Below are 27814 nucleotides of genomic sequence, written 5' to 3'. Positions count from 1 at the left end.
AGCGTGCCAAGGGGGAAATAAGAGATTGATTGATTTTATGGTATAGATATTTTTAGTCAGAGTGATGGATGTCTTTTATGTCTGATATTGATCAAGTCGAGGTGTGGGTCTGAGGCGTTATGGACGTTTGATTAATCAGGTATAGACACGGAGTTGGAATAAAACATCCCAGCTTACATTTTTGGTGCATTAGCATTATTGCTATATTATAAATTATAAAATCAACATTTTATTGCAAATTCAGCAACATATCACCATACTTTTACAAATGTGCCTGATGAATTGCACTCTTCCCCTCTTTTCATGCACCACTCCATGATTTCTTACTACTGCATAAGCAAATCGCTTATTTATTAGCACGGTGGGTAAATATAATTTATAATATGTTTTACACTGACGTTGTGTAAACCTGTTGATTTGGCAAAGCCGTGTCTGTGTGTGTTGGTGTATTTATGTGTGTGTTTGTGTGTGTGTTTGTGTGTGTGCGTGTGTGTGTTGGCTTCTAAGCAACAAAATGACTATTGTGAGCACAGCTCCAGGTGCCTAGCAACCGAAATCGCTCTGTTTCCCTGGCAACCGTTGCCTCGCACTCACTGTGTGCATGGGTGATTGGCAGCCTTGACAACGGAGACGGGGGTGACACTTGACCTCGCGTGCTGAATGGGAGAGGAGAACGCTGGAGCGAGGACCGTGTGGAGGGGGAAGGAGGGGGAGGGGACGCTAGCGGGAGACAGGCGAGAGACTAAGTGATAATCATTCCCCATTGCAGTCCTCCTCCATGTTTCATAAGGCGTCGTCGATACCCCTCCAGATGCGGTCTATCTCCTTTCGTTCGTGATCCGCCTCATCCAAAGCATGCAGGGAGGACCGGAAGCAAATGTGTCACGGTAACAGATGCCAACAGGAGATCAGAAGCCGTGTGTACGTTTTTATTGTGTGCCTTTTCTTAAAACCTACAGTGAAGCAATACGAACTCAAATAAAATAAAGAATACTTTTGGAAGTCTCTGAGTGCTTTTACCTCATTCAACTTTTACTACGAATTGTGTCTTGAATTCAACACAAGCTACATTAAGCTGTTTATGATGTCAGTACTGATACTTACTTAAACATGTATTTGTGGATATGATTTTTTTCATAATTGTATTGTATCCTCATTGTAATTCTGAGGTTGCCCCTCCATTTGTTACCAGTTGGTAGTGCTCAGTGCTAAAGGATGTTTATGTCAATACCATCTCTTTTTTCATCCAACCATTAAAAATAAAGACTCAAAAAGAAACACAAAAAGAACAACATTAAAAAAAATGGTGTGTCAGTAACAAATCCACTCTCATCATGGATTTAAATCCCAGTACATTAGGGTTATTATACAACATAGTGAAAACCAATAGATGCGTACTGGTATCAACTCTTATTTCGCCTTTATTTCCAAGATCACAGTTATCAAGTGCATTACATTTATTTTTTAAAAGCAGTCTACTTTTCAACACCATATGTGGTTGCATAGGAAAATAACCAGTCAATATCAACATTTGATTTCAGGATAAAATGACATTATGAACATCCCACTTCAAAACAAAGATAATTGTATGATTTAAAAAGAAATGCAAGCCCAAAACATACAATCCAATGAAATGATTGATTCAAGGACTTTTCAAAACCTTTGGTTTTAGCAGCAAAGAGTTAAGCCTACACATTCCCGTTCCTCTAACCAGTGGAACAACATAATATTGAGATCCAACTGTCTTCACAAGGAGGACCGTGGACAGCAGCGGTGACATCACGCTTGAACTGTCAACGTGTATGATAAGAAAATGAGATCCACACCGTTCTCGTTCTCTTAATGCTACCCAAAAAGATTGAACTCTATTGATCTCACATTTAAATTGCCACGATCGGAGCCCTTTTCAGGTCGCTACTAAAAAAATCTAATTTCTGCATTTAAAAATATCTAGCAGTTAAAAATATATATATTGAAAATAGAACAATGGTCAATGCGTTATGACAAATCGAGTCCCGTCGCAAATATCAAATCTGAAATTGTTTTGCGCCGTTTTTTGCTGTCGATTCACAAATTTGTGAGTGACCATGTAGAAACCTCTGAACAATTAAAAGTTCCCTTAATGTCCTCCTAACAGCTTTATCCCAATGAGCCACCTCCTCATTCTCATCTTCAAGTTCCTGAAAGTCACCCAGCTCCATGGGGGCTACTGATTGGCTATTTCACAGGCATCTATCCAATCACTGTACACGTCAACTGGCTCCGACAGATCTGAGGCGCACAGGTTAAGGATGGGAGTTGGCTGTTGTTGTTTTCTTTGCTGAATGTGGCTTATATCTGTGGATTTGATCATACCTTTCAGAACAATACAGACATTATTATCTTGTGAAATAAGTGTGGAACCTCAGTCACATAACAACAGGTGGTTGTATGTGAAGGGGGCTGAGGGGCATGACCAGCCCCCAATTAATTGTAAATGTGCCAGGGGAAGAGGTCTCCTAAGCCATGCTGAGCCCTTACAGGATCCAGGAAAATGCAAAGACATTTTGTTTCCATATTACTTAGAATAAACATTAACACTCAAAGCTAATACAACAATTATATGTTGTTGTTATATGATCAAAAAACAGATGGAACACACTGTAATTCTGTCATTATTGTGTTACAATATGAAAAAGAGGCGATGTAATCTAAAACTCATGCAGGAGTAGGGATACAGGTAATAGGGGTCTGGAACTCCTCCAAGCAGACTGCGCATGATATGATTCCAGTATTTCTGGTTCTCTCCCTGTTGAGAAAATAGTAATAAAAACGTTTGGCATCGATCACCTTATAAATCAATGAATCAAACTTAAAGCAAGGCGGGCGTTTGGTGTATTTCCAGTACATTTTGACATCACATGACTTCTCGTGATTGCAGAACGGACAGGTGAACTGAGAGTCCAGGTCTCCGGTCAGCTTCTTCTTCGGAGGGGGCTTTCTCTTTGACTTGCGGCGACCCATTGTACACAAAGTGAGTCGAGTCTGTGTGAGAAAGAGACGAACACAAACCAGCACCTTCAACAAGTAGAACATGTGCCACGAAGGGACAGCACCAGAGATACAACCCTCCAGATCCCAGATCCCCCCCCCAAAAAGAGCGACAACTCTCGACTAGAAAACTTCTCCAGCTGTTGCTCCATATTGTTAGCAACTAAACTTAGCAGGCTAACGTTAGCATGTTTGTTGTTGGTTTCCAGCAACGTTACAACATAATCGCCTTTCGATAAAAGGCGAGTTAAACGGCCACGAACTCGCGTCTTTGGTTATGCCTCAAAGAACCATAACGAATAAACGTGATCATCATTGTTAAATGTTAATAAGTAAAGCTTACTATTGTTTACCTTTTCTTTTTAGAAGATACACGTTGCGGTGAAGTGGGAAAGTCCTCCCCAAAGACCCGGCGACTGGGTTTCCCGTGAAGTGATTGGAGGAGTGCTGGCGCTTCACGGCCAGTCATTGGCTCGCTGGCCTGTCAGTTATGTTGATTGGGCAACGCCTCTACCGGAAGTTAGCGTCCCACTGGGTCCCTTGACAAGAAAAGCGATAGGATTGTTGCATTTAATTTGGGATTTTTGCAGAAAGTAAACTCTGAGACGAAAACGTTCTGTTCCGCAAGATAATATGTACAGAGGTTTACCACTTTTATGAGTTTGAAACGTTGATGCAATCGGCATAAGTAAAAAGATAACGTAGGCTATGAAGGAACTATAGTACGGTCCCATGAACCTGAGCGGACGAGACGGCGTGATGACGTTTTGTAGTTTAATTTAGCCACTTGTTAGCACACGTCCACACTTTACAACATCACAAGAGGGGTATTCATTGTCGTGTTTTAATTAGTAGAACATTGTTTATTTAAATCTCACCAGCTGCTGTCAACCACAGACGTTATTTCGGGCACCTAACTAAAAAAACATTTAAAAAGCATATTGACTTCGAGACGAGGGAACCGGAAGTGCCAAAAATGCTAATTCGAGTAATAACCAAAACGGTGTCCTCCACGGTACCGATTCCTGCAGCACTCTGTTCCCACGTGGTGGCGACATACGCTAACTCTCAGGTCTGCTGTGTTGTCTTAAATACTACTCCAGTTCAATGCTTTGCCATGCCCTGTGGAGCTCCCAACATGTTAAGTTTTTAACTTCTTGGCAGTGAGCGTGGTTTATAATGTGCGTCGTGGTGTGTCTTCGCTCTCCCCAGTGTTTGGTGTTGATGTGGGATAATATATTTTATACATCACCATCACCTTATAATCCGTGCCGTTGAAGAGCGATAAAACATCAGGCGACGTGACTGTACTTGAGTACAGTTTTGAGGTACTTGATGATTTAAATGTGATGAAATAACGCATAATGTCACAGCATTTACTTTGGCCACTACAAAGTTTTACTTCAGTTTTGTGTCCAGTTTGACCACTTTTTGCTGAGAAAACTTCCACCAGAGGAAATAAAAAACAATCAGTGTGTGCATGAATTAATTGATCTAATGTAATTCTGTGAAAGGGACCGTTCTGCCTAAGTACTTGCTTGCAGTACATCTCGCTGTCAATACTTCTGTAGGCCTACTTGCAAGTATGATCTTGAATTATAGAATACTTGAAACCAACTATGTTTTGTATTGCTCGATATGAGCAGAGATATGAGTTATTCTTCCACCCCTGATTGAGTAAAGAAAGTGAACACCTCATTTTGAACTTTTTCTGTCAGGATGCACAATATGAAAGAAAATGACTCATAAAGTTGTAGCCTATGTGTATTATTATGTTCAACAGGTGAGTCATTTTTCAGACCTGATTATGACAACTCTCGTACAGGTTTCATCCAGAGTTCAGATGTTCTGTATTTGCCATACGATTATTTTAAAATAAGATTGTATTCATCATCCACTGATATGCCGGTTAATGATTCATGAGTTCATTAAATATATAAACAATTACAGCATAACCATCATTTTGACTCTATGACTCCTGTCATCGCATGGAAACAAAAACCACACAAAACATTTGGTGGTCAGAAATAAAGATGAGAAAGTTTGCATTCTCCTAAGTGTGTATCCTGTTTTGCAGCAAATGTCGGCGATGTGGACGGTGAAGGTGCTCGGCCTGGCCGCGGTGGCGCTCCCTCTCGGCGTGGAGCTGCTCGGCCTGCTCCTCCGGCGCCTCAGGCCGGCGAAGACCCTCAACGAGGTCCTCTTCTTTCCCTCTGAGCTTGCCTGCGTTGAGCACATCTTCACCTCCCTGTCGCCAGGGTGAGAGAAACCTAATCGCTGCACCGAGTAAAAGGAGGCTCTATGTTATTTATTCTGTATCAGTGTCAAGTGTATTGTAAGAGTGGCCCACTAATGCAAAGAAATTCAGAGCCCCGAGATGCTCTTGGGAAGTGGATTTTAGTTAGTGCAATTACTATTCCTTATCCCACTTGTTTCTTTCTTTTTTTCACATGAAATAATACCTCCAAACAAAAAGTATGAACCACCGGGTCTATTTGCATTTTTGCCGGCTTGAAAACTGGATTATTTTTGCGAAATAGAGTTATCGTTACATAACAGTTGGTTTCCTCACTTTCATATTCTATCAAGTGCAATATATATATATATATATATATATATATACTGTATATCTTATTTTCTCTGGCCTCCAGGTCCTGTCTCTGCCCGTTGCCCCACGGCGTGGAGACCTCTCTGTCCCGTCTTCTCCGCCTCGTCCTGTCCGCCGTCTCCTCTCTGGACTTGTGTGTCTTCGCCTTCTCCAACCAGAACCTGAGCAGGGCGGTGCTGGCGCTGCGCGCCCGGGGCGTCGCCGTCCGCATCCTCTCCGACAGGGATTACGTCGCCGTTTCTGGCTCCCAGATAGGGGTCCTCCGCAAGGCGGGTAAGGGAAACGAATATGATTGGGTTTTACTGTAATGATGCACCTGGACAATTTCACAAAACAGGAGACCAGGGAGTCATTTCTTAGCCTTCCGAGAGATAAAAGTCACACTAAACCTCAATGGGGTCATAATTATGGACACAATTCTCCTGAAATACGGGAAGGATGAGTCTGGTTTCACTCAATAGGGTTTTTTTCCGTCTGTGTTCCCGGAGTACGCTGTCTTTGTCAGTACGTCCTGTGTAGCGAGTGGAGGGATGATGGGAATTGTCTGGGTGAACAGGGGTTTCCACGACAAAACTTACGATGAGTCAGAGTAAATCGCTCTCTGAGTCTCTCTTCCCCTCTCAGCCCTCTGCATTTATACATTATATGTTATTAAGTAAGAATTAAGTAAGTAAGAAATTGGCAACCTGGTCAGCAAATTTCATTAGGCAAAGTGTGTGTGTGTGTGTGTGTGTGTGTGTGTGTGTGTGTGTGTGTGTGTGTGTGTGTGTGTGTGTGTGTGTGTGTGTGTGTGTGTGTGTGTGTGTGTGTGTGTGTGTGTGTGTGTGTGTGTGTGTCGACTGCGTCGACTGCAAACCTCGTGAGAGCCACTTTGGCACAAGGGACAGTCCACTCCTGTTTTCATACTGAATCTTGTTCTTTCTGCAGAAACCTTTTTTTTTTCTATCCTCAAATAACTCTGGGTGGTGATTTTCACCTCAGAAGGGGAACGAACGTTCACTGAGACGGGGAGAATCTTCGGAAAGGGGCATTTCACACAGAGCGATTAGGGGTTCAAGTGGAAATGTTTGCAAGAGAAGTGGACAGTTTAAAAACCTTCGAGAGAATCTGCACGTCTAATCTTTCTCTGAGTTTGGTCTGCAGTCGAATGTAAAAAGGACTCGTGTGTAGGGATGGGTATCGCTTGGGTTTTTTCCGATACCGGTGCTAAACCGTTACTTTTGAAATGATACCGGGGCCTAAACGGTGCCTGAACCGATAATAATTTAAAAAAAGAAGAAGCACAAAATGACGATTGACAATGACGACATTAGAAACCTCTTCGGCCATATTCCCGTTCTCATAGCCGCACTGACAGTTAGCTTGAACATGGTTATAATGCCTAATTTATTATTTGTCGACCTACTTTTATAAATGCAAGACATACAATCAACGTTGCGGTACTAATCTGAGTTCAGACTGCTCTTGTCATCATCGGTCTCCACGTTTTCAAGGGTCTCTGGGGAGCGCCCAGCCCGACCGCTGATGTGCTCGGCACGGCTCACGCAGGAAGTCAAACGCGCTGCATGCCTCCGCTTACAAATGGATGGCATGCGTTGTCAGATGCTTCATTAAATTTGAGATGTGCCCCCCTCTACACACACTTATTTTGTCGCATTTGCTGCATGTCGCATTGTAAAAAAAAGTCAATTTCAATCGGCTCAGGACGAAGTGAAATGTGCGTTGCGTTGGTTTCGGTCCACATTGGCGCCGGTTTTCGGGACCCAACTCTACTCATCTGACGCAAACCAGAATCAAACACCCAAAAGTCATTTTTCTCTCTTAAGATAGTTTCTATTGTACACAACTGATGAGAAACTATTTCTGTACGAAAGATAAGACAAGCATTTAGTGTATAACCTGTGTTCTGGTTTTGGACTCCCTGTGTAATCACTTGGTTTATGTGGAATAGATACTGCACTTTATTTACGAAGCACATTTGTCGTTGCAACAACAATCTAGGATTTAGATATTTTGGGATCTTCAAAAGCCGATAGCATGAAAGAAGTGAGTCATGGTAATAACCGTATGTAAGAATGTCATGGACACTCTGCTCCCCCCAGGGATCTGCGTGCGCTGCGACGCCAACTCCGTCCACATGCATCACAAGTTCGCTCTGGTGGACGGCCGGCTGCTCATCACCGGCTCCCTCAACTGGACGCTGACGGCGGTGCAGAGCAACACGGAGAACCTCGTGGTCACCGAGGAGGCGGAGCTGGTGCGACCCTTCGCCGAGGAGTTCCACAGGTTGTGGGAACGCAACGACCCGGCCAGGTGCCTCCGCCCCAAGTGACCCAAACACAACTCTGATTCCAGAACCTACGACTGCCTGATGATTGGAAGTTTCATGGCAAGTTTGGTTTTAAATGTGTTATCAGAAGAGTCTTGTTCATTTATCAGACTGAATCTACAGTTAAGTTCAGGTTCCTGTTTGATTTCACTTTGTTTGGCACCAAGCTTTATATTTTGTTCATATTGTGTCACGAGTTAACATTATTTCTAGTTGCATTTTGTTTCTCCCATAACATGATAAAATGCATCTTATTTCTTTATGTTCATAATGTAATACATATATTACATCATATTTGATCTGCCTTAGTACTAAAGGGATTATCTAGCTCGTTAGGAATTTGAGTGTAACACCTTTTATTTAGAATACCACATTTCAAAACAAAATCATTCACACACTGGAAGAGCTGTGGATGATTTTCTTTTGAAATGTAAATACACTAAATACATCCCGTGTAATGTTTCGGGCATGTTACGGCCGAGCACCAATAATAAAAACACTGTTTCACGCTGCAGGTGTGTCAGGTCTGTTGCATCACTGCCCCGCAGCAGCATTTTTCTCTCTCTCTCTGTTCCCATTTGTGTGTCCTATTTGTCTCTCTTGTTAACATTGACACACACACACACACACACAGTTTCTCCATCCTGATTGACAGCTTCCCAGTTCCTAATCCTACAATCTCTCTCTCTCCCCAACATGAGTAATCAGGCGATACAGCACAGCAACTTGTTGGCATTGTCAAAGCCCAACAATAGATCAACTTCTGGGCTTTGCCAGGTAGAGGGCTCGGTTCATGTGCCTGGGTGCGCGAGTCCTCTGCAGCGTCGCTCAGGGTTTAGTGAAGACGTGCTTTGTGCCACAACTTGAAGTCCAGCTCTGCGAAGGGAATGTTGGACGTCACGAATCAGCTGCTGTGTTTCACCCTCGGTATAAATGTGATCAATTCCACTGGGAGTCATGAGTTTTGATGCGTTACTAGCGCGTCATGCCTGCGCCACTCAACAAACAACATTGTGTTGCAGCGGGGCCGCCAGAAGTTTTTTGTCCAAACGGAATCAGGCTCGACAAAATAACGGCGGAAGTGTGGTGATATTCCTTCAAACTAAAGGTTTGGTAGGACAAACGCTCGCGCAAAAATGGTTGATTTTCAAAGATTAGTCATTTGAAACACTTTATGAATTGTTTAGATTCTTTTTTATTTCATGTGCACCCCTGTGTATAAATGTATATATCCGTCTTTTGTCATAAATCTTTATGTTCTCACAAAAATATACAGAGAATATCGGTAATATGTGATTAATCATGATTAATCCACAGAAACCTGTGATTAATTTGATTAACAATTTTAATCATTTCACAGCCCTAATAAATATATATATGTATATATATAAATATGTACTTTATTTGTAAATGAAAAAAATTCCCAATATGTGCAATACAATAAAATAGCAGAGCATGACATTCAATTTAAGAAAAATTCAATAATAAAGAAAATGAAAATATCAAAAGTATATATAAAGTATATACAGTGAAATCGGTGCAAGGTTTATTGATGTTGTTCAATTATTTTAAGAAGTACAGCGCACGGGCCACAACAGACTGGTACATCTCCAACATCTTGCTGCATACATTGAAGTATCAAAATTTCCTCAAGAAAAAGAGTCGACTTATCCCCTTCTACACAGTTGATGTTGGCCTCCCAGTTTTGTTCAACTCAGGAACCTGACCTCCACCATGTCCACATCCTCTCAGTGGTCTTCCTCCTGAAGTCCACCACCACCTCTCTGGTCTTGGCCACGTTCAGAAGCAGGTGATTACTACCGACCCACTCCACAAAGTCATCCACTACTGCCCTGTACTCCTCCCGACCATCATTAATACACCCGACCACTGCAGAGTCATCAGAGAACTTCTGCAGGTGGCATGACCCAGAGTTGTACTGGAAGTCAGTGGTGTACAAGGTGAACAGGAAGGGAGACAGAACAGTTCCCTGTGGGGTGCCAACATCACTGGCCACCGTTTCAGACACGCACCAGTAGGACATACTGTGGGGTAGTCTGTGATCCAGGAGACGGTGGACACATAATCTCCCTGTTAACTTCTCACTCAGCAGCAGTGGTTGGCTGGTGTTGAATGCACTGGAGAAGCCAAAGAAAGTGATTCTCACGACTGGATGGAACCAGATGGAGCTCGTTGCAGCAGGTATTGAGAAGTGATGACAACTCAGAGAGAGAAAGAGAGAGAAATAGCGGTTTTATTTTGACAGTCTCTACCGGAAGTTCCGTTGATGTAACCGCGGCTGACTTGACTTGTGGCTTTACGGTGGGTGTCTCAGTGACGGGCACACGCACGCAGCCTGGAGATCCCGGAGCACAGCGCCTGAAGTGGAGCGCCCGACGGCAGCGCGCACCCATCGGCTTCCAGGGGAGACGTGAGGCGGCCGGAGGAGGAGACGGACTGTACCGACCCAAAGGCGAGTTAACATTCCCACGGCAGAGGACTTGTTCTCACTGCCACGAGTATGTAGTCCGCTACCGTATGGTGAGGCACTTTAGGCAAATGAGACTAACTGTCACCTTAACTTCACGTGCGTCTCGGGGAGCCTTTGATCTTTTGAGTTTGCGGTACATTCGAACTAATTAGACACATTCCAATTCAATTCAGTTTATTTTATATAGCCCAATATCACACATTGCGAAGTTGAGCTGTGTACATCGGCTACGACATATTCCAAGTGTCAACAAGTGCGTGACCCACCTATCCTGGTCTTGCGAAGTGCACACACACACAAACACACACGCACACACATACACACACACATACACACACGCATTTCCATGAACTGCTTCAGCCCAAATGTCAACATAGAGACGAGATTACCCTGTTTTTCTACTATAGAGCCAAAGCATCCAGCGTTGTACACTCACACACACAGAATCACACATATACACACACACACACACACACACACATCCTTCAGCGTGGGCAATCAGCATTTTGCTGAGTGTGGACAGCAGCGCGCCGCCAAGTCCCCTCTTTATGGTCTTGGAAGTGGTTATGCTGAGCTAGTCTCCCGAGAGATATCGGCAATCAGATAGTCTGCCTCTCGGAAAGAGGAGGAAGAGGAGGAGGAGGATGAATGGATGGGCCAGCCATCCTCCTTATGATGCAGAAAGATGGGAGGAAGGAGCGCATGCAGTGGGTGAGAGGTGGATGGATGATGACAGCAGGGATGCATAGATGGATGAAAACGAGAGAGGGAGGCAAGATAAATATGGGCGTGTGTTCAAACGGGTCGATGGATGGTCAGATGGATGATGGATGATGGAGATGAGATGCACATGGAGGAGAGAAGAGTCTATTGACCCTCTCCCTCGTCTCTTCTCACCCACCGCTCAGCATCCACCGACCAATACGAGTCCACCGAGTTCATACGACGCGAGGCCGCGCTGACGGGTGGACGGAGAAAGAAGAAGAACAGTGGAAGGATCTCGCCCTGGTTGAGATTCGTACCACAGCTTCTTCTTTTTTTAAACAACACCTCCATTTACAACATCAGCATCTGCTATTGTGTGAATTAATTTCAAGCAAGTGAGTGTGTGAATCCTCAAATAGTTGAGCTTCCTCACTCTGACATTCAAACACACAAGTACTGTGTCACCACGTTGCCATCCCAGACCCCCCAATCAGTCTGTGAATAGGCCAAGGATATATGGGTTTCTATTTAGTTCCTTTAAATGTTAATTGTTCTCACTCACGTAAGCATCAGCTGAGCACATAGTTGACATCCTTGCTGCATGTTGCAAATAGTTATATAATGCAGCGGTATAAGAGATCCTGGACTTTGCACATGTCTGTTTACCTCACATTCACTTTCCCCTCCACAATAATCTCTGTTAAGATTGTTTTATATGCTTCTTATTCTCATTATCAGTTCAGCCACATTTTGTTTTTCTTGGTTAACTGATTGATTATTTCTGTCTGCGAAGTATCCGAATCCAAAAGCCAGAGTTCACGTCTTGAAAAATGCAAAGATATTTAATTTACAGTCTCATAGACAAAATACAACTTATTTACATAATCAAAAAGTTAATAAAGAGAAATAAAGAACCCGATATTTTCATATTATCTAACTGTTTTTTACTTTTAAATTGAAACTTTTAATATATTTTTTTAAACATTACTGGAAGAAACGGCCACTGTAGTCATTAATCCTGTTTAGGAATAGACTCGAGATAAACCTGTAATTACTTCTTTGTTCATCGGGATTTTATATTGTTCCTGCACACACTAAAGTCTCCTCTTTCTGTGTGTGGTTTAGGTTGTACGCTTGATTAACAATTATTTTCATTATTAGTTGAATATTTTTGCTGATTAGTGCATTAAGCGTGTATAATGCCAGAAATAATCTACCCGAGACCCCAAAGCGACGTCATGAAATGTCTCGTTGTGTTCCGCCAACAAAAGACAATTTACAACGATGTCTAACTGAGAAAAGCAGCCGATCAGATGAATAATCACACAGTCCTGTTTTAAAGCACAGGTTCCATACTCACTGTTTTTTATGATTGAGCTCCCCCGGTCGCCCCATGAGGTCGGGAGTGTGACGGACTGTTCTTCTCCTCTCGTCCCGCCTGCTTTTCATAGATGGCTTTAGCCAGAGATCCAGAGGCGGGCCAGGAGCAGAGAGACAGCGCCGACCAGAGCTTTGACTACATGTTCAAGCTGCTGATCATCGGCAACAGCAGCGTGGGGAAGACGTCCTTCCTGTTCCGCTTCGCAGACGCTTCCTTCACCTCGGCCTTCATCAGCACGGTGGGCATCGACTTCAAGGTCAAGACCGTCTGCAGGAACGACAAGCGCTTCAAGCTTCAGATCTGGGTTCGTTGGGGAAACTCTTTTTGTCATCGTTTTGTCATTTTTTTAAAAGAAAGAAAAAGAGTGCTTTGTACTCTTTAACTTGGCAACTTATCCTGGCACAAAAAAAAGAATTCCAAAGCTAATTAAAAATCGCTCACTCTCCTTCACCTCCAAACTGTTTACCGTCACGCGCACGTGCGTGGTTTCTCCTCGGCAGCGGGAAGAAAGAGTAGAAAGTCTGGCTGATAAGGCCAGAACAAACTGATAGATGTTTGCTCAGTGCAGCCGCAGAGAAGTGGAAAGCTGGCCGACTGCGTTTCCCTCCGACCAGATTTAAACTCTCTCTATTAATCTAGCGCAAAAAACGTTTTCAACCACTCGGATATTATGGATGTGCTTCTACTTGTGGCGGTTATTTAGTTTGTTAACTGACATCACGAATGGCAGACTGCCCGGAAACACTCAAAAGAGTCACCTGGATCGGCTCTCGTTTGTGTACCCTCAAGACTACTTTGCACCTTCAGCAGAGAACTCGTGGCTCGCTCTGTTGAACCAAAGTCTTACAGCTGCAAACACACTCATTAGGTATAATAACAAAGATGTTAGTGGTTGCAAGTCTTTACTGTGGATTTGACTATGTTCATGTCCCTTCAGACATTTTCGGGAATAATAATAGAATAGAAACGAATAAGACACAAACAAATTCAACTTGTAAACCTAGATTAATGTACAATTAGCCACCTTTCCCATTCATAGGAAGAAATAATTGTAAATGTATATTATTTTACAAAAATGGGTTTTGGAAGAAACAAAAGTACAAAGTTGGAAAACCAAAACAACACCTTGTAGCAACCTGTCAATCACAAGGAAGCCCCGCCCTAAAGCATACCCTGCTTTATGGTCTATTTGACTCTAAGTGGACCATAATTTTCTATAGACCTCTATAGAGTCTCCCCCTGCTGACCCTGAGAGAGAATGCAAGTTTAAGGCGCTTAAGCATCGGCTTCACTTTGCCTCTGAGGCTGCTGGCATCGAGGGCAAAGTAAAGAAACAAGACTGAGTAGGTTTAACTGGATAAAGAGTCTAGTTCACCCACAGCAGAGGTGTCCGTTTCGAAAGCGCTCATCATTAAGGTCTAAAGAGCGTCCCGAGAGGATGCTCAGGAAGCTCTTTCACTCCCCACAGTACATTAAGAAATATATATTACAAAAGATATACTGTACACAGCAACTAGGCTTCACTATATCAGCAACACTCAGCATAAAACACGGCAGTCTCTTTAATGCCAGAGCTGGAATCGACTTGAGGTAATTATCTGGGGTTGAGAGGTCCTAAAATACAGCTCCGAGCTATGGCGGAGAGAATCGCGCTTGTGAAAGGCGTTGTTGTGCAACATGGGCTGTTTATCCTCCCCCGCGTTCCCCCGTTCGCCCTCCTACACGCCGCTGCCTGTCATGGATGTGGAGTAAACTCATTTCTCACGCTCCTCAGCTAATGACAGTTGATGTTGGACACCGTCCCCAGACAGCGGGGTTCATGAAAGATGCATGGGTCGACGGTGCTCACCGCGCCGGCTGACACCCAGAACAGATGTACTCCTGGGTGTCGTCGGGAGGGGAGGCGAGGCCTCAACCCCGCACGGCTCCATCCAGGCACAGTCAAGAAGCACATCCTGGTGTGTTTACAGGGCGTGGCGGCGTCAACGCATACCGGGAGGGATGTTAGCTTCTGTTCCACCAGTTATTGATTCAAAGAGTTAACCCGCTCCTTTCCCTGCTCCGCCGGGGTTTAGACGACAAAAGGATTGCAGACGTTCTCAGGCGTGTCTTGTGTTCACAGGACACAGCGGGGCAGGAGCGCTACCGGACCATCACCACGGCGTACTACCGAGGGGCCATGGGGTTCCTGCTGATGTACGACATCACCAGCCAGGAGTCGTTCAGCGCCGTGCAGGACTGGTGGGTGGAGCCATCAGCGGGGGGGGGGGGGGGGGCTAATGTCGGCCGGCCTATCCGCCATCTACCAGGGATCATATTTACATTATGAATTTCTGTGGTGAATAAATACAAGGACATGTAAGGTTTGAGGGTCGTCCCCCCAAGATGCAATGTCACATCATTTTGGACCATGAGTATTATAATGACACTATAACGCGCCTAGTACAAAACGATATGAAATTAAACTATCATTGAATATTTATTGTCTATTATTGTCTATGATTTACACTTATCGCAGCCGTCATATTTAATTCTTATGGTAATATTTGCCCTGTAAAGCAAGAGATTATTTTATTTACAATTCTTAAAGAGTCATGACGAACAATTCACCAAAGTGAAGTTATGTGTTTTCACGTGACATTTGATGATGATTAATCGCAGCTCTAAATCCATACATGTACAGATGGTTATTCATCTTTAAACAGTGGCGGAAGAAGTAGTATGCTTATCTTTTTTTATTTTCTATACATATATATATATATATATATATATACATACATACATGAGTCACACTTAAAGTACAGAGCCTCAGTATGAAATGTGTAAAAGTACACAGAGTTATTTTGTGAGATACATCAAATTACTGGAACATTATTACTAATGCATTAATCTGCATTTAAATCGTCACAGTTTTCAATTTGTATTACTTGTAAATGGATATGTTTTGTATGTAAAAAAAATAGAAGTCGTAAAATAAAGTGCAATATTTTCCTCAAAAGATGCATTGAAGAAGAAGTATAAAGTTGCATGAAATTGAAATACTCTGATGATACTTACAAACTGTACTTAAACGCAACTCTAAAGTAAATGTGCTTTGTTACTTTCCACCACTGGCTGCAGGTGAATACAGTAAAGTGTATTCATTGTGTGAAAACGTTGTGTTGCCGTTTCCCAGGGCAACCCAGATCAAGACGAACTCGTGGGGCAACGCTCAAGTAGTGCTGGTAGGCAATAAGCTGGACTTGGAAGACGACAGGAAGGTGCCCACTGAAGATGCCCAAAGACTGGCGACGGAACTCGGTTGGCACACACACGCACACACACACACATTTAACACACCCCATCAACCACACACAAGACAAAACTCTGCCTCTTCTCTCCGCAGGCTTTCAGTTCTTCGAGGCCAGCGCCAAGGACAACGTCAATGTGAAGCAGGTGTTCGACAAGCTGGTGGACGTCATCTGCGAGAGGATGAACGAGAGCGTCAACGGCGACGCCAGTCCGTCAGCCAATCACAAGGAGGGCGGCCTGAAGGACATACCCCGCAGCGGCTGCGCATGCTAATGAGGGGGGGGGGGGGCAGCGGGAATTCACAGGAAGCTGGTTTCATATTTGCAGACACACAGACACACACAGATTGATTGTATTGTCAAACGAACATTCTAGATGTACTTATTCATGTGACTGCAACACTGCAATCATTAAAGGGTGCTAGGCTCCTTTTTTTCCTTCTTTCTCATTTGATCTTTTCCCAACTGCGTGACGACTCCAGCTTCGTTGTCGTTGGAACGTGACTGTTACACTGAGATGCCAAAGAGCTGCACTGAGCAGCTGTGCCTTTTCTTTCTCACCGGTCACGGATGCTTCATTGTTCTTGATTAGTGGGTGACCGGCACCTGTTGCAGGTGAGGATGTGACTGTAAGCGCATGAGCCATTGTGTCATGCCGCCCTCTTGTGGCTGCTGCATGTAAATGCATCACTGTGACTCCATACCGCATACACACTGTGTCCTGTGAACTTAGAGAAGGGTTTTAAATACAGCCCTGTGTGCCCGGACCAGTCCTGGTATTACTGTTTAGGGGGGATATTCTCATTGGGTTTTAATTTAATATTTTACTTTTAATAGTTAATACTCATTCAATATTTCCTTTGGCAGGTTTATTGTGTTTCTCTATACGTGTGGATTAAAATATATGGATCCATGCACGACGTCTCTTGTTTATCATTTGCACAAAGTCTGTTATGTTATTGCTATTTTTATGAATTAAACAACGCTTCTAAAAATTATGAATAACTTCACGTTTCTGAGGGTGAATTATGATATGACATTCACTACAATATTTTCATTTATTAGCAAATTAATTTGTGGTATATTATAAATACATAAATATATTTGCTCTTTGTGTTGAGTTTAATATGGCATTTATAAAGATCTATATTATATATTTACAGGTTCCTGGTCATCAAAGATCCTGTTCTATTTTTGAAGGGACTTTGGTCATCAGGAAGTTTAGCAAAGTCGGTGACGTCAGGACATGAACTCTTTTTTGTCTGTGCATGTGACTGTGCGTTTATGTGTGTGTGAGAGTGTATATGTGGTTCTCTGCGTGTTTGTGTGTGTGTGTGTGTGTGTGGTGGGGGTAATATGTGTGCTGCCTGTGAAAAGATAAAAGGGCATGTGAAAGCCTTATTAAGCAGACACTCCTGATTGACCGGACCTCAGCCGACAGACAGACAGAGCTTCACAGGTAAGCGCTTCATGCTTTTTTATACTTTTAATTAACTATAAGATCAACAAAAGCCTTTATTTTTCACACAAACCTATACATAAACAACTTTTGGGGGATCAACATACAACATGATCCAGTATGTTTTTGCCAAAGAGAACTTTTCAAGCTATTTAAGTAATAGAACCAAGGGATGATGAATGACAAATGCTTTGAATAAGATCATTTTATAAGATAATACATGTTTTTTTAGTTGTCGAATGGGTTCACATTACCAACAAACTAGCCCCCCCAAGAATCGTCCAACTCGTTTCTCTTTAATAGAATATAAATAAAACAAAACACCACATTTCAAATAACACAGCTGTAGGAAACTTTAAATGTTCTCTGACTTTTCAAGTTGGGTTAAAACTAGTCTACATTAAACTCATCCAAACAACATGTGATTTTGCTGGTGATATCAAAGGCTTTGATGGCTTCACGGAAACGGTATTTCCCCACTGAATGTTACAGCCAAAGGAAAAATAAGGAAGATAAAAGGATCAGGATCTATAAAACTGAGCTCATATCTCTGACTCACAGAACAGACGGAAACAAAGTTGTGCAAAGTCTGGGGACATGGGTGTGTGTTTTATATGGCGTCTCTGGGCTACTTGCAGAGTGACAACCAGTAAACTGAGAAGATGACTTTTCCTTATTTACCAAATCATGAACTCATTGGTGGACATTTGAATAATTGCCACCATATCATGACAACACTTTCATGACTGTTTGTACGTACTTAGCACCTTTTTAAACACCTGTTTCAGGACTGTTATGGCTTTCTCCATTTCAACTTGTGAACACATTTGACAGTGTAGAAAAGACACTTTTACTAGCCGCTGATGTATGTCGGGGTTATCATTTGACGGTTTGAGCGCCAGAGTAACATAAAACTGCTCACACAGTTTTACAATGAAAAGCACAAAAGTAAAGACCTGAGCAAGTGAGTTTTCTGCCTCTGTAACAAATGGAGACTGAACTGTATCGTGTGACTTGAATGTGTGCTTGATAATCTTTTAAATACCTTGCAGGGAAGCCAACATGAATCTTTTGGGAAAAAACATTAAGCGTGGATATGAAAGAGTAACTTGTCTCACACATCAACTGAAACCCCGGCTTTACGTCAGCAGGACACACTTGCCACATTTAAAGGAGATTAAGAGCCCTTCTGTTTTCCTGCCATGTGGTTAATGTATAACCAAAACAAATGCTGTTTGACCCACATTAGCGCTTGCTTGTGTTGTAAGCCAACTCCATAGCATTGATTATCCTATGAGAGGTCAAACGCAAAGTTGTGCAGTTAACCAAAATCCGCTAAGAGATAAATAAGAAAGTCTGACCAACTACTATAATTTAGCTCAGTTTAACAAAACCTTTTTTCTTCTCTTTTTTATTTCAGTGTGGATAAAAGAAGAAGGAAAAACAAACGCCAAGATGTGTTGCTCCGGCTTTCTCAAGATCATGATGGTTATCTTCAATGGCGGCATCTTTGTAAGTTTCAGAAAATTATACTTATATTATACTTCTGTTGCCCAGTTCTTCTTCATGATGGCCTGGTCCCAGGATTAAACAGACAAGAGAGCACTGGAGAGCTACTCCCTTTGGCGTTGTAGCCTATTAAATTATTCTTTTCAGCTCAATAATACGTTAGCTGCATGTGTACTTCCTATATTCAGTGATAGCTGAAAGGAATAGTTTTACATTTTTGGGAAAAACACGAGAGTTGTACGACAAGAATGATAGGCTATCACTCTCGTGTTTGTAAGTTAAAGATGAAGCTACTGTCAGGCGACAGTTAGCTTAGCTTAGCATTAAGATTTCCTTTCCCCAAAGAGTGTTCTGCCTCGTCCTTCCCGACTGTGCTATGACTGGCTCATAATTTGCTGATAGACTCGTGCTTTCCTGACTGATAAGACAGACCCTTAGCAGCCAGCTTTCTAGATACACCGTGCTTTTATGCTACACTGGTTACAGGAAAAAGAGCCGAACAAACTTGTCTCTCGTCGAGTGAAAGCAGTGAGACAAGAAAGGGTGGATGAAGCATTATGTTGTTAAAGTTGACTCATTTAGCTGCGGGCTGGCTAGTTAGCGAGCTAGCTTGCTTATTCCACTTTCATTCTACACTGGTTTCAAAAACTGAGCACACATGTGAGATGTTTGCTTCTGCCAGAAATCAACTTCAGCATAAACAAATAATTTTTTAGAATGTCTGCTCTTCATGTTTTATAATACTTTAACATTATTGCCACCTTCTCTACTTTTTTCTTTCTCTGTGTTCTTTTCCCACTCAACACGCAGTTGGCAGGTGCATGCATCCTGGGTGTGGGAGTGTGGGTGAAGGTGGACAGTGGTTCTCTGCTGGGTTTACTGGGTAATGTGGAGGACTCGCCTGGGTTGTCCCAGCTGGTCAACGCCGCCTACCTGCTCATCGGAGTGGGCGCCGTGCTGCTGGTCATTGGCTTCCTTGGATGCTGCGGAGCTGTCAGGGAGAGCAGGTGTATGCTGCTGACGGTGAGCGATGTTGGATAGATCAACCGCACTGGATGGGACTGAAGGACATGTTTACTTCAAACATAAAGGATCACAATATAAAATGAAATAATCTGATTTAACAAGGTAGCATTTAATTTAATTTCTTAATTGTGGTAGTGATGTATGTTCAAAATGACATAAACATAAACCTTATTTTTGATCAGAACTGGAGAGTAGAGAATTGCCTGTATTTCTGAGATTATATGGATTTAAAATGTAAATGTTTTTGTTTGATGGTTATCTTCACTAAGTAACAAAGTAAAGTTTATTTATATTGCACTTATCACAGACAAAGTGTCACACAGTGCAATACAGTAGTCAATTAAAACAATTCGGCAATAACAGGAACCAAAATATATCAACAGTTAAAAGGGCAAATTACAATACAAAGATGGTGCAATAAAATAAATAAACAAACAGAGAAGATAAAAAGCAGGCCATAGAATATTAGAATCAGGTCTTCACTCTGTTGGTGACTTTTTATGGATACACGATGCTGCCTTACACTGAAAGTTTTAAAGTTTAATTTATCATTCTCTCAACCATCCAGTTCTTCAGCATTGTGCTGATTATCTTCCTCATCGAGGTAGCGGCAGCTGTGGTGCTGCTCGTCTTCCAGGGTTTGGTAAGTGTCTCTCAAAGTCCAAAACAGGATCCACTTGGCAAAAATTGTCATTTGGTCAGATTTAGTTTGAAAAACCTTTGAAGAGCTTTGCTAAAAAATAATGGTCCTTCACAGGTTCAGAAGGTTCTTGGGCTTCTGGAGGTTGAAGTTAAAACAAGAATTAAAGACAACTATGGAAACAATACCGAGTTCACCAAACTCTGGAACGTCACCATGGAGGAGGTACGTATTGCTCATTTGATCTTGAAGTGGGACTACAGATGAAAAATAGCCTCTTGGCTAACTCTGGCACATTTACTGAAATGTTTTTATCAATGTGCACTGTCCTAAATACACCATTTAAAAAAAAATATGTAAAAAAAGTGAAGTCCTGATCACGGTTGATGCAACTTTTGAGACAAAAGTAGAGGCTCTTTTATCGCACATTTCAGCCAACACAGGTATTTGATTACTTGTTTCTCTTCTGTTGATTTGCAGTAAGGGCACACTGTGTTCCAGTGAAAATAGTTATGACCCTATGCTGATGACCAAAGAAAATTATTTACCAAATGTCATGGGACTGTGTAAACTGTGTACATGTCAAATTATTTTACATGTTTATAATCCACACCTTTGTCTGCACTACAGCATCACAGCAGTGGAGTTAAGATGATTACATTGTGTTTTTGTTCACATCTGGAACTAACACCGGTTGTGGTTTCCTTCTGGTTTCCTTTTAGTTTAATTGCTGCGGATACAAGAACTACACAGATTTCGATGGCTCCTCTTTTCAGAAAGAGCTCGGAGAAGATCTCTATCCAGTCACATGTTGCAACGAAACCATCGGCCGGTGCAGTACAGACAAAGCGTATTATTCGGTATGAGACCACGCTACTCTTGGTTTAACTCTGTGCATGTGGGCAAGAAAACCATTCATTGTGACAAAGTGCAACAGTCATTCCCAAACTCCGCTAAACCTGGCGTTTCCTTCCCAGGGAATTGATGGCTGCTTGATGAGACTTGTGGATCTGATAGAGGAAAACCTTGTCATCATCGGAGCCGTGGCTCTAGGAATCGCTGCTCTTGAGGTATCAGTATAAAAGCAGTCTGTATTTTAGCCACAACGTTGCTTTTACAGAGCTGTGTTTGAATGAAATAACTTTAAATGGTCATTTATTTTACTTTATCTCCCATACTGCCCCGTCCTGATAAATATAGACCGGAATTGCATTGCTAACAGCTCTGGTCCATGTTAATTTCCTGTCATCTGATGTAATTTACATACATGAGAGTCCCACTGTGAAATAGCAATATTGATAACTTGTTACAATACTTGTCTGTTGACACATAGGGCCTTTAAAGCATCTATAATCAATATTTGTCTGATAACAATTATCAAATGACAATGTGAGAGGCTGTTGCTCGTAGAGATTCACTTTCATTGTTTTTATATGATGTTAAGGCCACTAAACATGAAAATGTTTCAAATGAAATCTTTCAGAAATCTGTGACTCTGCAGAGTATATATTGCAGAACATTCTCCAACTTGTACAGTCTATTACTTCATGTTGAATAACTGTTGTCTTTACAGGTTGCTGCCATGGTGGTATCAATGGTCCTCTACAAGAATATTGGCAACAAGGCGTGATATTTCCTGTTTGTGATGAGAGAACGACATTCTAATAGGTGGAGAAATCGTACTTGTAGGCCTTAGTTTCAGAACTATACCTGTACACATTTATACTCTGATTTATTTATGTTTTAAGACGCAAACTGTCACGACCCAAAAACAGGACCCAAGAGCACGACTCCAAAATTCAGGGCAATCAAAAGGGTTTATTTAAACATAGGAAGTCCCCAAAAATTCCAAATGAAACAAAGTACAACTTAAAGTTGCTGCTGAGCAGGAAACTAAGATGGGGTTTAGAAAATCAGAAAATCACAGCTATGCTGGAAAAAGACTTGATCAAAGTACAAAACAAAATCACAACTATGCTGGAACTGCAAACCAGGACAAAAGACTACACTAACATGAAGGGTTATTTGGGAGTTTTTCCTGATCCGATGTGAGGTTTTGGGGCAGGGATGTCTATGTGTACAGATTGTAAAGCACTCCGAGACAAATTTGTAATTTGTGAAATTGGGCTATACAAATAAATTGAATTGAATTGAATCAGGACGAGACTTGAGACAAGACGATCCGACACAAGACACAGGTAGACACAGGCTTAAAATACATGAGGAAATGGGGAACAGGTGAACACAAGGTGGAGCAGACAATCACACTAACGAGGAAACACCGGGGCAGGAAATAAAGTTTCTGAAACGAGAGAGGACAGTTAGTACAAAATAAAAGCGGACATGGAAAACAGGACTAAAACCTAAAACTTAACATAACTGACGAGACATGACACAAACACTGTATGTGCTGAGACATTAGTAATATGCAATGCACAGGGTAGAAATAAGTTGTTTATGTCTCTCACACTCATTGTAAGTTGTAATATAATGAATTAATTTTTGTATGTTTGATCAAATTGAAATAATAAATTACAGAATATCACCTTTTATTTACACTGATTTTGGTCTTCTTTGGCATGTTTTCATATGTTTTATGAGTAAACATGTAATATTGATCTATATCAGAGGATGATGGTTCATTTATCGCCTATAGATTGTGAAGAAAACATGAACCCCTACACCCACCTCACGAAAACTAAAGCATCACATTTGATAATTAAAACTGTCATCAAGTGTTGACTTTTCCACCAATGTTTAATAAGTTTAAGAATAAATAATTGCCGTAGATGTTTAATTGTGTTATCTTGAGACACTTCAATTTAATATGTACAACAAAATAACCCAAACTTCCTCGCTGATGTGATATACGTTAAAAGGAAAGCTCACCCCAAAATATATAAGAACTACATCGTTGCCCTGAGCGTTCTGGGTTTGTGTGTGAGGTGCACTTACAACATAATAATAATAATCATTGATTTTATATAGCGCTTCTCAAGACACTCGAAGTCGCTTTACAGTTCAGAGTCCAGTAGTCATACACACACAGTCATCCCGGTGGTGGTAAGCTACATCAGTAGCCACAGCTGCCCTGGGGCAGACTGACGGAAGCGTGGCAGCCAATCTGCGCCTACGGCCCCTCCGACCACCACCAACATTCATTCACATCCATACATGTTAATAAACTGAGTCGGGAGATCAGACATGTCCTTCAGTCCACTGCTTCCCTCTTTATTATTTGTGCACCCCAAGTCCAGTTACATTTTCCTCTCTACGGAAACCCCGAAAGGACATATCATCTCCAATACCAAACGCATGAGACAGTCTGTTACATACGTCCCCCCCCCCCCCTCAATTAGAAACGTCCCCATTTCGTAACCAGCAAACGCAAAGAAATTAACACTAAATCTCATCGAGAGAAGACAACAATTGAGCATAGCTAACAGGATAAACCAAGCAATAAATGGCACCCAAAATAACAAGGCGAACAACAACACATGACATTGTTAACTTCAGAAGAAATATAACGGCTTACACAAGGACCAACATCCCGAATGGCAAGCCAAATGTCAAAACAGAACATATTGTTGAAGGTGCGATGATGCACCACACGACCCCCGCAGGACCGTACAGGGTCAGGTGGCTCTGCCACACCACCCCCAAGGCCAGTGTCCAATTGTCCCAGCACACGCTGCTTCCCCACTAGGGAGGTCGAGAAGCGCCCACTTCAGGAGAAGACGGGAGGGAGGGTGACGTGTCAGCGACAGCCAGTGATGATGGGGCAGAGTGTACCGTCTCAATCAATCATGGTGAACCACCTGGGCCCGGTCCAGCGGGTCAAGTGGGTTGACAATCTGGTATATCAGGGCCACCTGATGTCGACCCTGTTAGGAATAAGAACATCAGCTGGAACGTGTGCCTTGTGTCCGTGCATGAGGAAGAAAGGGGTAAAACGCGTGCTGGCATGTCTGTATGAGTTGTAGGCAAATGCCACCTGCTTCACATAATCATCCCAGTCAACTCCTTGTGAAAGCAGCATCTTCGCCAGCTGGTCAATCAGAGACCGGTTATAACGCTCCACCATACCGTCTGATTTGGGGTTGTAGGCAGTAGTGCATGTTTTTTTTCTATACCTAATCACTTGCAGAGACTCTGAACCAACTCTGCCTTAAATTGTCGGCCTTGGTCGCTGTGCAGGACCTCATGGATCCCATGCACTGACTTGCACATAGTCATCGAACAGGTAGTTCAGCTCACACTTTCGCGTGTGAGGTACACTTACAACATGTTAATAAACTGAGTCTGGAGATCAGCCCAAGGCTTCCCTCTTTATTATTTGTTCCCATGTCCAGTCACTCTCTCTCTCTCTAAACCCAAAGGGACATATCATCTCCAATACAAAAATGAGACAGTCCATTACATTATCAATCTGGAGAGTTTAGGTGATGTACATTTTTGTTGTTCTTTCAGCCCCACTGTCAGAGTGCCATTTGGTCCAATAATGGCCGATATCGCCAAAAACTATACTCTAGATAGATAAAGGGAAGATACAGATAAGAGGATAAATCATTGATTCTTAACCTTATTGGAGGTACTGAACCCTGCAAGCTTCATCAGTGCATTAGCCGAACCCTGTTTTTTTATGTAACACGTTTTTACTAAGCAACTCAAGATTTGGAATATAATGCTGCGTTCAAACCTTCGCAACGCTTTACTCGCCTTGAGTTTTATTTGCGTTTTAGAGTGGGCGTGGCTTATCTCTGTGGCTTTACTCCGTGGAAACAGTTATCATTTCAGCCATCCACCATGGAAGAAGTAACCACTATTTCTCCTTTATACTGTTGTGGACATCCCACAAACGTCGGAACATCTAACGCCATCGTGTCTGGGCTCATAACATTGATATTATATATTTACACATAACATCACCCGTAGGCTCACACAGCTCGGTTAGTTTCACAGCGTCTGGATAACTGCGGCTTCCAGCGCTACGAGAGTAGCAGCAGCCAGATTCACCAACGGCCCAACGTCAGTGATGACGGGCGGAGCGCCTCAACGCTGATTGCGTTGGGCATTTTTTCCCCTTCGCTATCGTCATTCTATTCACGCCTGTGCATGGACTTCGCGACGCTTCTGGTGTGAACGCAGCATAACACGGCGAAGAACAATGGTGTATTTTTTTTACGAGCAACAAAAACGGCCCGAGATTGCGAGTGTGAACCCGGCTATATTGTGTGTGTCTTGACCCCCGCCGAACCCATGAAAGCGACTCGCCGAACCCCTGGGGCTCGATCGAACCCAGGTTAAGAACCACTGTGATAAATGTATGTATTTTACATGTTTGGGTGAACTGTCCCTTTAAGATATATCAAAATAGCCCGCTGTACGCGACGAACGTAATTCTACGCAGTTTTCATCTAGCTAGCAGCTTCGGCTTACTCCAACCACGGCTAAACATACATTTGAACCGCTTATTATTTAAAGCACACCTTTAGAGGATGCCTTGACAGGGCCATGTCTCACGCCGGCGCAAGAATACTCGCAGCAGAATGGTTGTGGGACGTGCGGTGGCTCTGGGCATGAAAGAAGCGGCTAACGTACGTCCGTCGTCGTCATGGCGTCGAAAGAACCGACGGAGGAGCGCGCTGCTCAAACACAACGGAGAACATTACAGCCTACTGTCACAGCTGGGATGGGAAGTTCAAGTGGACTAAATATAACGCACGAGACTCTGCGTTCTGTGAAGCATGTAGGCCTTGTCCCCTGAAATCCACACCGAGTTAGCGTTTTCTAAGACACGTCTCCAAAAATGTGAAATGTCTCGGAGAGGCAGACCACGACGAGTCAACCTGTTCAACTCAAAGCCGAAGGACTCCGCCCCGCGTCGGCCTCAGGTGAGCCAATGTTTGGGTTAGTTGGAGCCCGCCGTGGCACTTTAATGATTGCGGTTTCTGTGAGGAGGTTGTAACACAATGGTGAGGAGGGTTGTGTTGGATTTATTATCGTGTTATTGTCTCTTTCATGTACAGGTAGCCACTCACCTGACTTTGATGTGGTTACCTGTACGTCGGCCGACTGCATTATGGTGACGCATTGGAAGCATCAATGAAATCATTCTATTCTTTTATTATTTGGCAATATATTTATACCTTACTGTATCTTGATATATTTGTGTTTAGTAGCCTAATATGACATAAGTGCTGTCTTTTCCAGGTTTTAAGGCATGCATCCCAGTAAAGTGACGTGATATTTAGAAAATAGCTGTTGATTGTTTGCCCATAACAACTTGGTCATTGTATCCACATAAGGGTAACTGTCTATCACATATGTCAATGTATGCATGTTTTGTAAAAAGAACCAGTATGGTTGCAATGATCAAATTGCCAAGCCCCCTGGGCTATCATAAGCCAATGTACTGAGACGTTGATGTTACTCTTTGTCTGCTGCTTTGGTTTAAAAGCCACTGTTTGTTTACACACATTAACTTGTTAATGCAGGCTTAAGGTGGAAAAAGAGACAGGGGAATTTAAAGGTGACAAACTGGTCAAGAATTATGGCCAATTTCACAGGAACGGACAATTTTTAAGGAACTGCAGCCATTTAACCGTCACATGCTGAGTAAGAACAATAAGTAATGTGATCGTATGGCATTGATAGAAACATTTATGCCTCACAATATCCATCAGTGTTTCATATACATTCTTCCAGTCACATCAGGCAGCTCTTTTTGTATCCGCTAAATCCCTTAACAGGCGGTGCACTCAAAGAAATGACTCATTGGATGAACTCAATTAAATTGTTGGCAGGTTTTCCATCCAATAATTATATGCAACTCCAACTCAAATTTAGCACATCAGTGCAATACAATGTAATTAAGTTAGTCCAACTCATTTGTATCAAATACATCTAAAATGAAATAACGATATTCATTCAATTTAATTAATTTGTGTTTGTCCAACTCAAAATATAAACTAACTAACTATGCAAACTCCACACAGAAGGAACGCCCCAACTGGGAATTGAACCCACGGACCTCTGGCTGTGAGGCGACAGTGCTAGCCACTACACCACCGTACAGCAATGAAAGTGTCTTCACCTCATGTAAACAACTCATTTTCAGCTGGCGCATGCGCAAAGGGTAGTCCTCAATGAAACACATTTATTTTGAGTTGATATGCACACCATCTAACCTAAATAAATCTAATAAATGAAAGTATTCATACATTTTGTGTTACACCCATTAAATATAAATATCTATTTTTGTAATTGATTTATTTAAATGTATCAAACAATATTTAAATGTGTCACCTCTAAGAAGGGCTTGAATCGTTTTTGTGAGTGTAACC

At 42.4% G+C, this 27814-nt stretch overlaps 4 protein-coding genes across 8 annotated transcripts; 3 read left to right on the top strand and 1 right to left on the bottom strand.

Annotated features, from left to right (window-relative positions):
* Positions 1 to 1405: 1405 nt before the first annotated feature.
* On the bottom strand, positions 1406 to 3471 carry LOC130190170 (transcription elongation factor 1 homolog). Its single transcript, XM_056409446.1, has 4 exons — positions 3384 to 3471; positions 2888 to 3024; positions 2718 to 2788; positions 1406 to 2271 (listed from the first exon to the last, which is right to left on the bottom strand). Exons 2-4 carry the CDS (start codon positions 3001 to 3003, stop codon positions 2207 to 2209), a joined length of 252 nt encoding a protein of 83 aa, XP_056265421.1. The 5' UTR covers positions 3004 to 3024; positions 3384 to 3471; the 3' UTR covers positions 1406 to 2206.
* A 583-nt stretch (positions 3472 to 4054) lies between these two features.
* Positions 4055 to 8479, top strand: pld6 (phospholipase D family, member 6). Of its 3 annotated transcripts, none has more exons than XM_056409830.1 (4): positions 4055 to 4102; positions 5108 to 5289; positions 5682 to 5911; positions 7741 to 8479. In XM_056409830.1, exons 2-4 carry the CDS (start codon positions 5111 to 5113, stop codon positions 7968 to 7970), a joined length of 639 nt encoding a protein of 212 aa, XP_056265805.1. In that variant the 5' UTR covers positions 4055 to 4102; positions 5108 to 5110; the 3' UTR covers positions 7971 to 8479. The 3 variants fall into 3 exon arrangements, with proteins under 3 accessions (XP_056265805.1, XP_056265804.1, XP_056265806.1); XM_056409829.1 differs by having other exon boundaries at positions 4070 to 4170; XM_056409831.1 differs by lacking the exon at positions 4055 to 4102 and adding an exon at positions 4280 to 4358.
* Positions 8480 to 10301: 1822 nt separating this feature from the next.
* Positions 10302 to 16751, top strand: LOC130190677 (ras-related protein Rab-3D-like). Of its 3 annotated transcripts, none has more exons than XM_056410218.1 (5): positions 10302 to 10440; positions 12615 to 12848; positions 14667 to 14785; positions 15720 to 15844; positions 15930 to 16751. In XM_056410218.1, exons 2-5 carry the CDS (start codon positions 12615 to 12617, stop codon positions 16106 to 16108), a joined length of 657 nt encoding a protein of 218 aa, XP_056266193.1. In that variant the 5' UTR covers positions 10302 to 10440; the 3' UTR covers positions 16109 to 16751. The 3 variants fall into 3 exon arrangements, with proteins under 3 accessions (XP_056266193.1, XP_056266192.1, XP_056266194.1); XM_056410217.1 differs by lacking the exon at positions 10302 to 10440 and adding an exon at positions 10486 to 10508; XM_056410219.1 differs by lacking the exon at positions 10302 to 10440 and adding an exon at positions 11472 to 11558.
* A 420-nt stretch (positions 16752 to 17171) lies between these two features.
* On the top strand, positions 17172 to 23026 carry tspan34a (tetraspanin 34a). Its single transcript, XM_056409541.1, has 8 exons — positions 17172 to 17293; positions 18714 to 18805; positions 19613 to 19825; positions 20397 to 20471; positions 20586 to 20693; positions 21191 to 21328; positions 21446 to 21538; positions 22042 to 23026. Exons 2-8 carry the CDS (start codon positions 18749 to 18751, stop codon positions 22096 to 22098), a joined length of 741 nt encoding a protein of 246 aa, XP_056265516.1. The 5' UTR covers positions 17172 to 17293; positions 18714 to 18748; the 3' UTR covers positions 22099 to 23026.
* Positions 23027 to 27814: the final 4788 nt, after the last annotated feature.

This window comes from Pseudoliparis swirei, chromosome 24 (assembly GCF_029220125.1).
Source record: "Pseudoliparis swirei isolate HS2019 ecotype Mariana Trench chromosome 24, NWPU_hadal_v1, whole genome shotgun sequence".
NCBI classification, from domain to species: Eukaryota; Metazoa; Chordata; class Actinopteri; order Perciformes; family Liparidae; genus Pseudoliparis; species Pseudoliparis swirei.
This window is presented reverse-complemented; position numbering and strand designations above follow the sequence as displayed.

Coding starts and splice junctions, on each gene's coding strand:
- LOC130190170 (XM_056409446.1), bottom strand. CDS start 3,003: ATGGGTCGCCGCAAGTCAAAGAGAAAGCCCCCTCCGAAGAAGAAGCTG. Junction 2,789..2,887: donor AAGTCATGTGATGTCAAAAT/GTACTGGAAATA, acceptor TTTTCTCAACAG/GGAGAGAACCAGAAATACTG. Junction 2,272..2,717: donor GTTCCAGACCCCTATTACCT/GTATCCCTACTC, acceptor TGTGCGCCTCAG/ATCTGTCGGAGCCAGTTGAC.
- LOC130190677 (XM_056410217.1), top strand. Junction 12,849..14,666: donor GCTTCAAGCTTCAGATCTGG/GTTCGTTGGGGA, acceptor TTGTGTTCACAG/GACACAGCGGGGCAGGAGCG. Junction 14,786..15,719: donor TTCAGCGCCGTGCAGGACTG/GTGGGTGGAGCC, acceptor GCCGTTTCCCAG/GGCAACCCAGATCAAGACGA.
- pld6 (XM_056409829.1), top strand. CDS start 4,138: ATGCTTTGCCATGCCCTGTGGAGCTCCCAACAT. Junction 4,171..5,107: donor CCCTGTGGAGCTCCCAACAT/GTTAAGTTTTTA, acceptor CCTGTTTTGCAG/CAAATGTCGGCGATGTGGAC. Junction 5,912..7,740: donor AGGGGTCCTCCGCAAGGCGG/GTAAGGGAAACG, acceptor TGCTCCCCCCAG/GGATCTGCGTGCGCTGCGAC.
- tspan34a (XM_056409541.1), top strand. CDS start 18,749: ATGTGTTGCTCCGGCTTTCTCAAGATCATGATGGTTATCTTCAATGGC. Junction 19,826..20,396: donor GCAGGTGTATGCTGCTGACG/GTGAGCGATGTT, acceptor TCAACCATCCAG/TTCTTCAGCATTGTGCTGAT. Junction 20,472..20,585: donor TGCTCGTCTTCCAGGGTTTG/GTAAGTGTCTCT, acceptor GGTCCTTCACAG/GTTCAGAAGGTTCTTGGGCT.